The sequence below is a fragment of the Ceratotherium simum genome, chromosome 31 (genome assembly GCF_057802395.1).
Source record: "Ceratotherium simum simum isolate JZ-2026a chromosome 31, ASM5780239v1, whole genome shotgun sequence".
NCBI classification, from domain to species: Eukaryota; Metazoa; Chordata; class Mammalia; order Perissodactyla; family Rhinocerotidae; genus Ceratotherium; species Ceratotherium simum.
The window spans coordinates 7,346,581-7,362,557 of NC_141930.1; the positions used below are offsets into that span (position 1 = coordinate 7,346,581).

General features: G+C 44.2%; 1 protein-coding gene across 1 annotated transcript in view; it reads left to right on the forward strand.

Moving 5' to 3' along the window:
• Window positions 1–13,669, forward strand: part of ZNF704 (zinc finger protein 704) — a 215,040-nt gene extending 201,371 nt beyond the window's left edge. Inside the window, exon 9 of the mRNA XM_087420403.1 lies at window positions 382–13,669. Coding sequence (XP_087276529.1) covers window positions 382–493 — 112 coding nt within the window. The 3' untranslated portion in view covers window positions 494–13,669. The remainder of the gene's footprint in view (window positions 1–381) is intronic.
• Window positions 13,670–15,977: the final 2,308 nt, after the last annotated feature.

Genomic DNA, 15,977 nt, shown 5'->3' on the forward strand with positions numbered 1-15,977 from the left:
CGAACCCGGGCCGCCAGCAGCGGAGTGCGCGCACTTAACCACTAAGCCACGGGGCCGGCCTGAAAGTACATATTTAAAAACTTGACAGAGTAACGCTCTCTATGGTGTTTCTCGTATTTACTTGCTTAATTCCGTTTTATGAAGAAGGCCAAATGGACACGTCCACAAAGGGATAGAGAGAAGCGTCAGAGTTATGGTAACAAATTGTCACAGCTGAGTGGTGGCCTGGAAACCTCCAGCGCACGTGAGTGTCCGGACGCAGTGAGAACGCCTATGATGTTCCCTAAGCTTTTATCTCGGTCTTGCAAGGGATTTCGAGCCCTCCCTAGAATGCCCACTGAATTCCTCCCACTGAACGCATTTTCCTTCTCTGTCTTCCAGGAAGCCCAGGGGCGAGGGCAAGAAGTGCAGGAAGGTGTACGGCATGGAGAACCGAGACCTGTGGTGCACGGCCTGCCGCTGGAAGAAGGCCTGCCAGAGGTTCATCGACTGAGGGGCAGAGCGCAGGCACCGGCCGCCCAGAGGACTCCTGCCCTCGCCGTCCGCTGCAGGTACTGGAACGCACTTTTCCTTCCGAACTAAAATACACTTGAAGCCCAGGAAAAGCACCTCCAGGATCCTTGGTGGAATTACAGCAAAAAAAATAAATCAGCACAAGGTCACCACCTTCCTGTTCTTGCTGACAGCCCAGCCTCGAGCAGCTGTAACTGCTTTTTTTTCCTTACAAAGAAAAGTCAACTTACTTGCTGTATGTCTCGGTCTGAAAACTGGGGACTTCCGTAGCAATCGAACCAAGAAAGTCCATTTTACCTAGAAAGGAGGCATATTTTGATAAGCTGTCTGAATAACGCCGTTTCTGAGATTTTTTTTTTGAAACCCACGAAAAAGCTACACGATATTGGGTAGCGTTTGTACAAAGAACAGTACCTGCTTTCGTTGTGAGTGGTCTTTTCCCTGTTTTCCATTTGGAGCAGTAGACATCATGATGTGTTGCCAGGAAGGGCAGCACGCTGGGTATCTCTTCTATGTCCTTTTCTGTTTGACTGTTTTCTTTTGAAGAATGGCCCCAAACTTAACCACGGTAGAGCTGTTAGCTTGAAGGGCCCCAGGTGGCATAAGCTGGAAAAGAAGTTGACGACGGAATCCACAAGCAGACGTCAGCCCCCAGCTGAGTTCAGGACCTCCGGCTGTCGCTGTTGGAAACATCGAGGAGCCTTCCTTGGATTGATAAGAAGCCCTTCCCCACAAGGCGACACAGCTCATTCTCCACCTGCTGCAGCGCGATGGAGAACAGGTGGCCATCTGGGCAAGCCTCGACGCTTCTTTCAGGGACGTGCTGCACACCGCAGCTCCCATCTGTTCGTCCCCGCTTGTCTGACAAAGTCATTGCCGGGTTGATGGGTCGACGGGCCTTGCCTCAAAACTCTACCCTGACTGGTTTCAGAAAAGGGAGAGAACTCCACCCATCCTAGCGAGTTTGCTGTATACAGCAGAGCACAGCCTACGCGTCCGGGGCTGTTCAGAAAGTCACGCGTGGTCGACAAGCCAGCGTCCATGCTGAGTGCACTTTCACAGGTTGTATGCTTTAGCATGTCTGGGAGATGGGTTAATGAATAATGTAAACACTATATGGGTAAATGGAAGGTTTAAACCTTTATTTTTCTTATAAAAATATTGGAGCTATCATTAAGAATTCACTCAGAAGGGAGCATACAGAACACCAAAAGGAAAATGCGTGTTGGTATAGGAATCTCTGAATTTAGTAGGACCAGGGCTTACACTGTGTTCCAGGTATCGGGCTTTCCAGCCTGGTATGTTTGTTTGTTTGTTTTGGTGGTAGTGGTGCGGGGAGGGGGGTAGTTGTCAAGCCCTATGAATAGGCTAATTCTCTACCCTACTCTCCATTGCCCTGCTAAAGAGTTATGTCTCCTATACCTATGCAAAGAAGTAAGAGCACCTTCCAGGATGCACTGTGTCGGGACAAGGGCCTAGGATCATGTCGGGACAAGGGCCTAGGATCAGCCATAGGAATGTTCAATGAAATTGCACAGAGGAAAGTTTAATATATGTTTAGAGATTGTACATACACTTTTTTTTAAAGAGTAGAAAGAAGGCATCAAGTAATAACAGATTATCTTTGTTTTAATAAGTGAGGGAAATGTAAAGTGGTTCTACAGTGTAACGTCCACAAACTGTGCATTCATCTATTTTCGCAATTTTATTTTTTAAACTCGCATAGGACTTTTTAAACACTATTTTTTGAAAGAGATCCTGTTTTCCTCCTTCATTTATTTTTTCTTTAAAAACACTTATTTTAAGAGAGTAGAAAAGGAGCTTCATTTAGCTTCACATCATGAATACCAATCAGTACTAGCCACAGCAGCAGCTATAATACGTGTTTTAGTACTTAGAGGTCAGCCAGGAAAGGGCGTGTTTGTAATTGCAGAAATGTGTATACATCCTCCACCCTGGCATATCTTTTCTCCTCCCTGGTGTCCTGTCGCTTCACCTTCAGGCACGCTCTGCTGTGAGGTGATGCTCTGGCGTGGTCCAGGAGGCCCTGAGTTTTGGATGGATTGCCCAGGGGCCCCAGTGAGTCCAGGGCTGCTCAACCACGTAGCACGTTCACCGTGGACGTAAAGGATGGTTGGGGTGCAATCCTGGAGCATCCTGGAGATTTTCTCTTCAGCAAAGCTCCCTGGCCCTCGATCCTTGGATTAAGTCACTAATCAAAAAAGATTAAAGCGATGAGGGGCTAACTCCATCCCTGCCAAGAACTTTGGGACAGGAGGAGGGAGCGAGCTTTGCTGTGGGGCAGTCCTGGAGCGAGGCTCTGTGGCTCTGCCCCCAGAGATCCAGCCCATGACTAGTTCTGAGCTCTGGCCTGGATGAGCCCAGCTCAGCCCTTACCTGGTTTTCAAAGCAGAAGCGTAGAGCTGAATGCAACCTCCCTGGGATTTCTTCTCCTTCTAAAGGCTTCTTTACACATATTCTTCTACATCTCCCACCCACATGGGGGGCTCCTTTCTGCAGGCCAGCCCGGGGCTCTGTGTACCCTCTTCTCTGGCTTCCAGGTGTGCAGAGACCCTCAGCACCTTCCTGCACACACAGAAACCCAGCCCCTGTACCAAGGCCTGTAATAACTAGGGGACGCCTGGCTGGCTCTGAAGAAAAGGGATTAAACTTCTTGCACGCCACCCAGAAAGCTATGAATTGCAATATACAGCACTGATCGTAAAAGCTAAAATTAAAAAGAAAAAACACGTAGAGCTATTTTGTTGTATTTTGGAACGAGACAAAGTGCCAAATTAAGCCCAACATTCATTTTATGCCGTCTCTATGGTACCATGTTCTTTTATGTCTTCATTTGGCAGGGGGAGGCGGGAGGGGAGGGAAGGGAAGCCCTCAGCATGCTGGTGGCTTCGCTGGAGCCTTGTCCATCACGGGGACCTCAGAGACGTGTCTGCACAAAAGGAATAGCAATACAACGGATTCGGTCCCAAAATATGTCGAAATAAGGCCTGTTGTAGCCTTTTGACTTTTCTCTCCCTTGATACCCCTTTCTTCAGAAAAGATTTCTCATCTCTCTCCAAAGAAGGCATTTCACGGTGATGGGCAAGCCTTCTCCAGAGAGCTGCAAAGCAGAGAGTTCATCAGGCAGTGGTTTCTAGCCTTAGTCCTTCCCAGAGGACACGCACCTAATTTGTGGGTGGTAGTGTGACAACTTGAAGAAAACACCCGGGTAGCAAGTGGCTCGGGGACCAGAGAGGAGATACAAGGGGCCTGTGGACATGTGGCTCCAGCTCATCTGCTTAATGCTGATTGGCCAGTGGTGACTGTCCCCGGGCACCTCCAAGGGACCTGCCTTGTTCTCCCTCTGGGAGCGGCTGCCTGAGGCAAGAAGAGACCTCCCTTAAGGGAAGCAGCTCCAGCTGGGGATGCGAGACTGCCGTCCGTGTCTCTAGTGGGCATGGACTTCTCTCCGCTCACTCGATGGAAAGTTTCCTCCCTTGGTTGGCAAAAGCCAGAGTCAGGAAGAGGGCAGTGGGTTTCTGACCAGGAAGGTGCGTGCGCAGCTGCGAAGCGCCTGTCAGCAGCTCCGGGCACCACCAAGGTGCCCTTGATGAGACGATTCCTTGTCCAGTCATAACCATGTTGCAATAGAGACATGATGCTTGTTAACGGTTCTTGAGCTTTCCGAAAACGTTTTAAAGATAGAGTTACATGTATGTTGCAAAAGATTTCTGAAACTGAAATGCCCTCTGTCAGATTTCAAGATCATTTGAGTTTAAGTCGGCTGTCTCTGGTGTCACCAAGCCACACCTTTGAAAGCAGCCCTGGGTTCTGCATTAGCTGGCGCCGCTGAATCCACTTTCTCCCCCATCAGACTCCATTGGAAAACGAAAGTGCAGCATTCACTCGAGCATGTTTAGAGGAAAGTGGCAAGAATTGTACATATAGGAGAGAATACCTTGAGAATAGTAGCAAAATACTGTAAATAATATTCATTTCCTCAGGGAAAATTAAAGGGTATGTGAAAAACAGATCTGGAGGATCCTAAGACTAGAAAGACTTTTATTATCTCTAGAGTCTTCTCTAGTTAGAACAATTTTTTTTTTTTCAATGAACATTTGTTTCGAGACAAATTTACATGAACTGGGCAGTACCAACTTCTTGAGGTGTAGAGGAATGCTCTGTGGAAAAGAGCTGTTTCTTTGTAGCTGAGCTGCAGTCTAAAGCTGACCTTTGAAACCCCAGGCACAGTCCCTGGGGGTAATCACAGACTTGTGTAAGGCTTTTTCTGAATGTAATTGTGAATATGAAGCCTTTGTGTTCCTTTGTATAATCATCTGGTTGGATGACTGATTATTAGCTATAAGCAGAATTATGTAGGCGAAGCCGTTAAAGATGTGCATTTTGCTTTAATAGCATGTTAAGGAGCAAACTTCCTTAAGGACTTCTGTGGACAAGGTGCTGCTTTTTCTCATGACCCTGTAGAATTTCTAATGACCACATCAGTTGTAGCATTGATTCGTATGAACGCAGGGAAGAATTTGTGCATACAAATGAGTGGAAACAGAGCAGGAGTCATGAATATGGATGAGGATGTGGATCATTTTGGAGAAAGCACTGGGTACAAGGGTCAACTGGAAATTTCATTTCTCTAAGGAAATAACCCTACCAGCGGCACACACACTCTCCTTGTTCCTCCTACCTGTGGGGATGCCTCCATATGGAGCTGTTTCGGGTGTGTCTTTTTGCATTATAACTAGTCAAACCAGAAGTCAGTAAATAAAATGAGATGAGCACTTTTGGTATCAACTGTGTCCGTAAGTAATGCACACCAATAGAGCAAGAAAGTATAAAATGTATTTAAGATCAACTGGTTTGCTTATTGTGACTGACTTGGAAAAAGCCCATATCCAATTATCTACATGCTTTAAAAAGGTGTATCTATCATAGAACCAGAAATCAAAATGGGAATTTTACTTCTGGTCCTGTTTTGTAAATAGTTCCTCTTTTTTTTGAAGACAATCTCATGTTTTATAACTTTTCTTGTGGGTCTGAGAATCACAATGGTAATGTGTTGTATCAAAATGTAATCTGAAATACAGTCACAATTATAACTTAATTTTCCAAATAAGACAAGATATATACTGCTTAGGCTTCGATAATTCTAAGAGACATGACACCTTTTTTTATAAGAAGCATTAGTACTTACCTTCTCAAGTGAACAGAACTGAAAATATTTTACAAGATGCAGTGTTTTGTAATCACAAAGAACATGAACATTTTCTGAGAAACAACCTTGGTTTTATACATTGTAGCTTATTTTTTAAAATACAGAATTTTACCAGACAGGAGGTGTTTATATTATAAGCAATTCCTGCTCTCCAAACAAAGGGCTATGCCTCTTTTCAGCTAGTGTTTTCATGTCTATCTTTTCAATTAACCGTCTGCAGCAAGGGTAGAAATGCAGATCAGATGGGAAGATAATTACAGCAGAATCAAGATATACGTATCAGCTACTCCTTTATCATTACCAGCGTGTTTTCAAAGTATTAGGGAAAAAAGACACTTTAAGAATCATCCTCTGTATCTTAAATCTAAAAGATGTTAGTAGATGGCGCCAGCCCCATGGCGTAGCGGTTAAGCGCGCGTGCTCCGCTGCTGGCGGCCAGGGTTCAGATCCCAGGCGCGCACCGACGCACTGCTTGTCAGGCCATGCTGAGGCGGCGTCCCATATAAAGTGGAGGAAGATCGGCAGGGGTGTTAGCCCAGGGCCAGTCTTCCTCAGCAAAAAGAGGAGGATTGGCATGGATGTTAGCTCAGGGCTGATCTTCCTCACAAAAAAAATAAATAAAAGATGTTAGTAGATATGCTTATAGGCAATGGGGAAATATTCTTGTAAATTCTTTAGTGTAAAATGATAGATTCTGTTGCAAAGATAAGCTTACCACTTGACCTGCCAGAACCACAAACCCGCATTTAACTAGCAAGTATCATTTGGTGGAAATTTCTAAAATCATAGTAGGTAAGCCCAAAGATGGAATTCTTAGGTGATCGATGGTGTTTAAAATAATTTTGTCCTCGGCACTAACTAAATAACTTGAATTTCCCTATCAGAACAAGTGCTTGATTTTTCACACAAAGACTTCACAGACACGCAAGGTTGAGATCAGAAAGTCACTGTATTCCCAAGAGTCGGGAAACAGGGAAGGGAGCCATGGAGAGTTTATTAACTGCACAAATAATTCTGAGCTTTGCCAAATCCATTTCATAATACTGTAGAGCTTTTTCTAGCCCACTCACTGTTAAAACAAGAAAGCATCTTTTTTTCCCTAAGATTTTAATAATTCAAATGCTAATTAGCCAAGTATGCAGATAACATCAAAAGAAAAGCTGGGATAGAATGGTCGTATACCCATTGGGCAAGTCACCTCCTGCAAGGTGGCCATAGGGTCACTCAGACTATGCTTTAAAATAGGCTTTAGAATCTGCACACGGGAAGACTAAAAATGCACGGAGTTAGGGAAGACCGAGTACAGCCTCGGCTCCCGGTGTCTGAGATGAGGCAGTCTGCAAATCTCTCTTCATTCCCTTGAAACATCTCCACTGTTAGCATTAAAGGCCCCAAGAAGTGTTTATTGCTTTATGGTTTTGAACCAAATGAGTCTTGCTTCGTCTTTAAATAGAAGCCTCCTAATGTTATAGAGCAGATGCCTTAGAAGGGCCAGGCAGGTTCTGTAAATGAACCACTCAGCTCAGGCAGAGGAGGGACACGGGAGCACGGTGGCGATGGTGCTGAACCGGAGAACACATGCCCCCTTTGAAGGGGGGACCCGCACTCAGCTCTAGACAATCAGAACCACACAGAAATCAGGCACTGGGCTGCTGACCATCTGACTTGGACATATGATGTCACCTGACATTTAAGTGTTGACAGCTAACTCAGATTCTTGGCTGACACTAGGCAGACCAAAGAGAGCCCGTATGTGGGCGGATGCAGCCTTTGGCCACCAGTTTCAACTGTTGAGGGAAGCAGATTTCACATGCCATGGCCATCAGGTCAAGTTCCTCCATCATCCCCACGAACTCACATGTTGGCACTATCTGGGCAGCTAAAATCAAAGAAGGGAAAGAGGTCTGTTCTCCCCAAGAAGTCATCCCCTGAGAACACTTGAATACAGAAATATAATATCCTTCAACTAGCTTTGCCTCGGATCAAAAGATGCTGAAGTCTTACCCAGCTCTCACTCTGCCTCCTTCTGGCACACCCAGGCCATGCCCCAAAGCATCGAAGAACTGTAATCCTGACTTTCTTACTGTCTTCACTGCCGTGACCACTGTGATGAGGGGCTGGCAAAGAGCAGCCTGCGCCTTCAGAGAAGGCAGCCAGGAGCCCCTGCAGTCTAAGATAGCACACGTTGCCTCTTTGTGCCAAAGCCCTCTGCCAACCCCTCCACACTCCCCGCTCCATCCCGCCTCATGAGTTTTCGTTCCGGGGTAAAATTTCCCTTGTTTCACCTCTGACAGGGCAAAATCCTTCAGAATGGTAGATACTTAGGTACTTTAGAGTGTCCACCAACCTCAGAATGGAGTTTTTCCACATAGAAAACCTAGCATCTTCGTCTGAGGGCAAAGACAAAATGGGAATAAATGTGTCATGGAAAAAATTGAAGTCACTTCCTCCATTTGGATGGAATAAGTTATTTCAGACTGCGTCTCACACCAGAGTCCTGACGGCGCTGGGAAAACCATTAACCCTTTCACATACACAATAAAGTATGTCTCTTTTAAATACCCCATTTCATTTGACCTTCCTGAGAACCCAGTGTGGAGCAGGAATATTAGGATCACCATCACCCACCTCCAAGGCCCGCCCGGAGTAGTCTTGAGTCTCTGAGTCGGCCTCATTACTGCCTGCAAGGAGGGAAGGGGCTTGTTAAAGGGCTGGCTCGGACCACAGTCTTCCAGAATGACTCTAGACCTAAGAAGACCAGGGACCCACTATGTTCTCTCCCCATCCTTTCAATCCAGGTCTTTCAGCACAGAAGTAAAGAGCCCACTCAGTCACATTGTCAAATGCCAACTATGAAATCATCCCCAAATGCAGCCCTTCAGGGTAGCTACCGTGCCCCTGTTCCATAAGTTCCGACCATCTACGTGGTTAATTATAGGAGTTTTAGTAGCTAATGCTATGTTCTGAGTAGAAGCTTTGACTCTTTGAGAAATAGTTATTTTGCTGCAAATATTCAACATTTGCTACCCATGTAAATTTAAATCAATGCCAGAAAATTTAAAAACAGCTCAAACTTACAATCTGTAATGATCAAATTGAAAAGTGCTGTCAACTCAAAGCTGCAAACACCTGGTAATATAGTTAAGTGGTACTGAAATACGAGTGCAATTTAAACAGCCTTGGCAATGCCGGAGATTTCTGTCCTTGTGAGTGATTAAAAGGCTGTCCAATACACGAATGGATTTCATCTGACCCTTCTTCTGTTACTTTACCAGGTTTCACATCTTGAGTTTAGGGTAAAGCCACTCACAGGGAGTTTAGTCGTGGAGCTAGAAGGGGCCTAAACCATTTTGGCCCGAAACCTACTTCATTAACAGGCTTTTTGATAAATGATACTTTTATTATGTTTCCTGGCAATCTAGTGGCTAAGATTCAGCACTCTTACCACTGTGGCCCAGGTTCGTTTCCCAGCCAGGGGCCCACACCACGCATCTGTCGGTTGTCATACTGTGAGGGCTGCGTGTTGGTGTGATGCCGAAAGCTGTGCCACCAGAATTTCAAATACCAGCAGGGTCACCCATGGTGGGCAGGTTTCAGTGGAGCTTCCAGACTAGACAGACTAGGAAGAAGAACCCGGCCACCCACTTCCGAAAAAATTGGCCATGAAAACCCTATGAAGAGCAGCAGAGCATTCATCTGATTTGGCACTGGAAGGTGAGAGCCTGGTACAGAAGGTCTAGGCAGGGTTCTGCTCCACTGTACAGAGGGTCACTAGGAGTGAGAATTCACTCAATGGCACTAACAACAAAAAATACAGTGCTGGAGGAGGAGACAGATGAGCACTGCCTCCTCTGCTGGAAAAGAAGCCCGTTTTGCAATGGTTAGCACCAATGCCAAGACAGGAGCAGGACTTAAAAGGACCCAAGCTTTAGGGGACAAGAAGAAAGCTACGGTCCCAAAAGAAGATAACTATAGATTTCGAGAGGAGGTGGACATTGTGAATTCAATGCTTAAATTGTAGTCCTTGTTTTCAAGAAATGTTTCATCTTGGGCACCATCCGTGTAATTATTAACTGCCGGCTTCCAAAGAGACGATCCCCTTTATTTATATTATGAAAATGTTAAAAATTAATTCTCAAGTCTAATTAATTTACTTACTAGGGACAATTCCCTAAATTTTTAATTCAGGAAATTAGCCAGAGTAGAAAGCAACTCCTGAAAAAGGCAAGCGAGCTGTCATTAAAGAATGAAATTTTCTTTTAAAAAAAAAAAAAAGTTGCTCATCTGTTTTCTTCTGAATTCTCTCTCCACCCCTGACTAAAGAGGAAAAACAGCACTCTGGAGAAGAAATTGAGCTTTGAGAGAGAGAGAACAGTCCTCATTCTGGTTATTAGTCTTTTCCCCATCTTAGCACCCACCTCGCATTCGCTGGTGACATGTCACCACCCCCTCTGTGCCCCCATCCACCTGAGCTCGAGGCCACACTGTTATTATGTACGTCCACTTCCAGAAGCCCCAGATTACACATTGCTTCTGTGATGCTGATTTCGCACTCCTAAACTAAGGTCCAAGGGGATGACTATTACTGTGACTGGTGTGTTAGGCTCAGTCAGTGAGGCTGCCCCCTCCCTTGGGGGAAGAATTTCTATCTGTCTGAACGGTTTTTGGTGGTCATTCATTCAGAAAGCACGTCGGTCACCACAACCTGCCACACTCATCATGAAAGATTCACTCAGATCCACAGATGAAGAATCATGAGGCTGATATCTAATCCTCTTACTTGAAGTCAAAGCCCGCCAAGCAAGTCACCTCCCACCAGTCCCTCCCACGTGGAAGTGATGGAGCCATCAGAGCCGACAAGGAGGCAGGGGAAGAGCGCCTCATGTGTAATCACACCAGGCCCTGCCCTCTGCCCCGATTACACAGCAGGAAAACTGAATCAGCCTGTATTATGGGAAGAGGAAGTGACTCCTGCAGGGGGTAATTGTTTTAACTTTATATTTATGCAAAGAGAAAACTACTCCAATCCACTCACGTTGTTAAGCACTTGTCCCTCCCCCAGTGGTGCCCCCCTCCCATGTTTTGGGCACAGATGGCCAAGACAGGAAAGAGGGAGAGCTTTTTGGGCCAGTGGCTCCAGAGTTGGAATTAGCCCTCAGGGATCTACAGCGTAGGGTAATCATAAACTATCCCCCCCCCCCAAAATGATGCATCACTTTGCAGATTACAAACCCTTGCTTTGCTTTTTATATGTTTTTTCCTATATTCTGCTAATTGGAAATCGATAACTGTGACTTGACCAAGCCCTGTGATGACAGCAAAGCCCCTTCTTCCAAAGTATCCTGACTGTTGGGGAACCTCTTGAGCACTAGTGGAAAGCTTTAGAATAGATTTAGATTTTTAGGGAAGAGCTCAGTACCCCAAAATGCACTTGTCCATGACTTCAATAACTGAAAACACCCTGGGTGTAAAATAACCCAGGAATGTGGATCATATATGTTTAAGAAAAATGTCATGAATCAATATTTTCCTACAACACGACCTAAAATTCCTATTTTTGTAATTAGTGGTTGGATGATGGTCAGCCATTTAAACATATGCTCTCTGGAATAACCAGACTCTAGTGTAGTTTCCAAAGTGTTTCGTGTATCAAAATCTATATACTTAGAAGAAGAACTCAGGATAAGAAAAATCGCTAAGTCCCAAAGGGTTCGTGACTATCACCAGACGCGGCAGCCGAGTGGCCTGTGGTCATCTTTTCAAATGAGGGGGCTGGGGAGTGAGGAAAACCGTTACCACAAAACCTCTGTGGCCCATAGTCCGTGATAAGATTTTTTAAAAACTCTACTTTTAAAAATTAAGCCATCTTTTGAATTGTTTTCTATACCAAATCTAAAATATTAAAAGGAAATTATAAAATATTTGAAATGGGGTATTTAGTGGAAATGCATTGCTTTTTAGTGCCTGCTAAACAAGTAAAGAGAAGGGCAGACTGGAGAGAAGGAAGCAGTCCTTCCTGTGCGACGCTAGTGTTACCATGACAGGCGTTAACTTGTAACTGGGCATGAATTCAAAAGCAATGTGGCAATGCTATCCAGTTTTGAGAGATCTTTTGAAATACAATCTTACCACCATTTGGAGGTAAGTACTTGCTTACAAAAGTCTTTAATATTAGTGAATGAATGTATAAAGTTACAAACTATGCATTTTCAAAGAGTACGGTGTATTTTGTATCGAATCCAAGTAAATTTTTTTCATAGAGACTTATCACAACTGCAAATTATTCAAAATAAACTTGAACGCATATCGTTATGTGGGACTCCCATCTGTATTCTTCTAGCTGATGTTTTTACAGACAGCATTGAAACTTCAGCCTCTAAACAAATTCAGCCGTTATGGTGAATAAATGGGAAATGGTTTATATTTTACTTCTTAAGCAGAAATGGGAAATGTTGGCTGTTATAAAACATGCCCAGCTCTTTAAAGGTGGATGTTCTAGAAACACTGGATTAACCAGCAAACAGAACTGCATAAAGTTAATGTATTTTGCATTGAATAAATAGAGCACAGGTTGTGTCTGTTGTGTTTAATTCTCAATCTAAGAAAAAAACTGTTCTCCAAAGGGTTTGGGTTATATAGTTTCAAAGAACAAAATATAAAAATATTGTCCAGCAAAGCAAATCTGTGATCTTTTTTTTTCAAAATTACATGGAGATAATTACTTATATTTTTGGAAAGTCCATATAGAATAGACATTTCTTCAGCCCTCTTGTTGATTTTATATTTCCATGAAATCTTTTCCTCTAGTAATAGATCTTTGCTCCTTAATCAGTGCTTTACTGCATTACTCAGCATGAAAAAATATTCTTTCCTTCATCTGACAATGTGGAAATAAAGAACTCCATTTCTCTGCCATTCCGGTTCTCTTCTATGTCCTTTGAGAAAGTGTCTCAACTGTTTGTATGTAAAATACAGAAAGATGCACTTCTAAACCTGGTACTTATGGTTATACTGGATGTGTTTGCTACCTATTTAGAAGTTATTAGGGGTTGGGGATGTGTCTTTTTATATGATTTTTAGCCAAATTCAGATCTTCTGATCCTACATTTCTGAATACCTATCTGACTGTAAATACAGCCTGCGGAGGCTCAGGTTAATAACCCTTCTACGTGACTGTGCCTCGGCCGTGCTCCCTGCCAGCTTCTGCCACGTTGTACATAGATCTGTCGAATGTTTAAATGGTGTTGTTTTTCTCAATGCTGTTCTCTAAAACAACTTTTTGAATGTTTTTTGCTTTCCATTGTTTGGAACTGTGTGTGTTGGTTTAAAAAAAAAAATGTTTCCTATATATTTAACACCAGGAAAAATATTTAAAATAAACTGGTGCTAATTGAAATAGAAGAAAAATGTCAGACTGAAGATTTACAATATAAAATGTTCACACCAGTTAAACTGAAGTAAACTGCTCTTTCCCCCAGGGGACGGGGCATCAGGAGGGCCACTGAATGTTTACAGTTTCTGTGGCCCATTTAGCTGTAAAATATAGAAATGGCGCTGTCCCCCCAGAGTTGAGGATGTGCTACATTGGTCCTATGGAAGCATTTAAGTAGAAGTCAAGGCTTATAGTAAGAATCTCTTTAGTAATAGTCTTCTGGTCTTTGGACTTTCATGTTCTGTAATGCTTAGCTGTAACGATGAATATGGTGTTGCCAATCTAGTTTGACATCATTGTTCACCTGTGCTTACCGAGTGTATGGTTCTACGTTGGTTTGCGCTGGCACCTGCCAAGCCAGAACACTGGACTTTCAATAAGACCTTTCTGATTTCTACAGTGTCCACAGACATGAATTTAAATGCACTTGTAACTGGTCAATTACCATGAAGTCTAACTTCCACTTAATAAAAGTTTTTGTGTATCTGCTTCTATTGGAGGACTGTTTATTTAAGTGAAAGATAACTTATACCCAAGAAAGGCTCATTGGGGTTAGAGGGTTTGAGGTTTTATCTACAGTTGTAAAAATAACTTAAAACCAAATGGATATCTTCCCCATATCAACTGTTCACCATCAAGGCTATTTTTAGAAACATGTGGAAGACACATCTCTCCTCTAGAGTTCAGCCCCAGTGATTACAACTGAAACCTATTCCCTTGGCAGTGACCGCCCAGACACATTAGCTGCTCACCCTGTGCGCTGGTCCTGTTGTCCCAGGGATGTAGACCGAGCCCAGCAAAGAGGAAAGACAATGTCTATTCTGGTACCAAGCCAGCCTGAAGACCTTCCCCTGGGATAAGACAATGTCCACTAGAACTTGATATATTCACCTACAAAAGCCAAGCATATGTATATGTGCAGCAAGGTAGCTGGCTTTGGAGTTCAACAGACTTGGGCACAAATTCAAGTTTTGCCTCTTACAGGATAAATAACTGGACAAGTGGTTTAACCTTTATACATCTCATCCTTACAATGGGAATAATAATAAAAGAGAGGAAAACTAATTAGCCTAGCTTGCACAATATCTTTATCTGCTCCTAGTCCAATCAGCCTTAGCTGGGGTGGGGAGCACTATGACTCATGGCCTACTGCCTGGTTCACAGAAGTTCCTACATCATGGGGCTACTGGGAGAATTACCTAAAATAACACATCACCGTGCACAGAGAAGTATTCCACCAATGGAAGCCAAAATACTCAAGTACTGGAACCCTCAGACATCCAGGATGAGTGCCTCCAAATATTAGGATTTTCTCTTCAATTTCTTAAGAAGATTCTTTCTAAAATAAAAATGTCCTGCCTTAGTAAATAGCTTACACATCACATCTGAATGTTTTCTTGGTCACTCCTGGCCATGATTATTTCATCAATTAACTGAATGAGCAGTGGAGACAGAGCTTTATAGCTCAGCCCGTATGAGAACTAGAGGGTTGTGCAGTTAGACACCCACTGCTTTCTTCCACGCCATCCCCAGCACCAGCCCAGCTCCCAGTCATAGAACCTCTATGATTTCCTTGTATCAGCACAGGGGACACTGAGCCGTGCGTGAGCATAGGTGAGACCATCTTGTTATGCAAAATGGCCCCAGCCCCTCCTCTCTGTGACTACTCACTGCTCTGCATGTACTCCAAAAAATTCACATGCTCTCCTGATTTATGGCCTCCACTTACGTATGTACTCCCCAATAGCCTGATAAATTAAAACTTTGTTCTGTGAGTTTCTCTCCAGGAACAGGATGACCACAGGTGGGAAACACACCTACAAGGTATCCATCACAGCTGACAGAAGAATGGAACAAGGTGATGCCTGGAGCCCATCATGCCTGGAGACCAACATCCCTGGACCCCCTCCTCACTCCCCATTTTCCCTATATAACTGCCTCAAGATTCTGTAATCCTTGAAGATGGGTTCTTGAGACATTAGTCTGCCATCTTCCTGATTATGCTGGCTAATCAAGTTAAAACTTCCTTTCTTGATTCCTAACTCGTTGTGATTAATTGGCTCAGATCAAGGCAAGCAGAGCGAGCCCATTGCTCAGTATCAAGCCTTTTGACACTTCCTGAGATGTGGTGGGACAGGAAATAAGACTAACCTTGCTGAGCTCCTACTGTGTGCTAGGCAATGTGCTGGATGCCCTCATGTGATCATCTTATTTAATTTCTGCAACAGCTCTGTGTGTGGAACTGTCACCCCCATTTTATCCAGAAGGAAACTCATAAAGGTTAAGTAATTGGCCCAAGTCCACAGAGCATCCCCTACCTCTGACTCCACCCAATGGATGTTCTGTGTCTTCAGGGGCTATTGGTATATGGGGCCACTGTGAGTTATCTAAAGCAGAGCTTGTCTTCCTTTCCTCTGCTTATTGGCTTTCCTCTACTTTTGAACCAGGCTACTCTTCATCCCACTGCTGCCTTCCACCTCCACCCTGTCCTCCACCTCTGCCACTGTTCATTCCCATCTCTTCTGGCTCCAGTTTCTCTCCATGATCCAAAGCTGCTGCAGGGAAAGCTTGGCTCTGTGTTCACATCCAGCCGTCAGAGTGCTCCCTGTGCTTCCCCACAGCATCCCTGCCGGGCCCTCCTTCCACACAGCATGCTCATCCTCAGGCCTCCCAAAGATGGCTTCCAGACAGTTGACTTTTAGCGCCCACATTTTTGGGACAGAGGAGGGATGGACGTCGCAATCTGCATAAATGGTGCTCCAACTGCACATTCTTGCTTCTTCCAGGCCCTCCCTCCAAGGT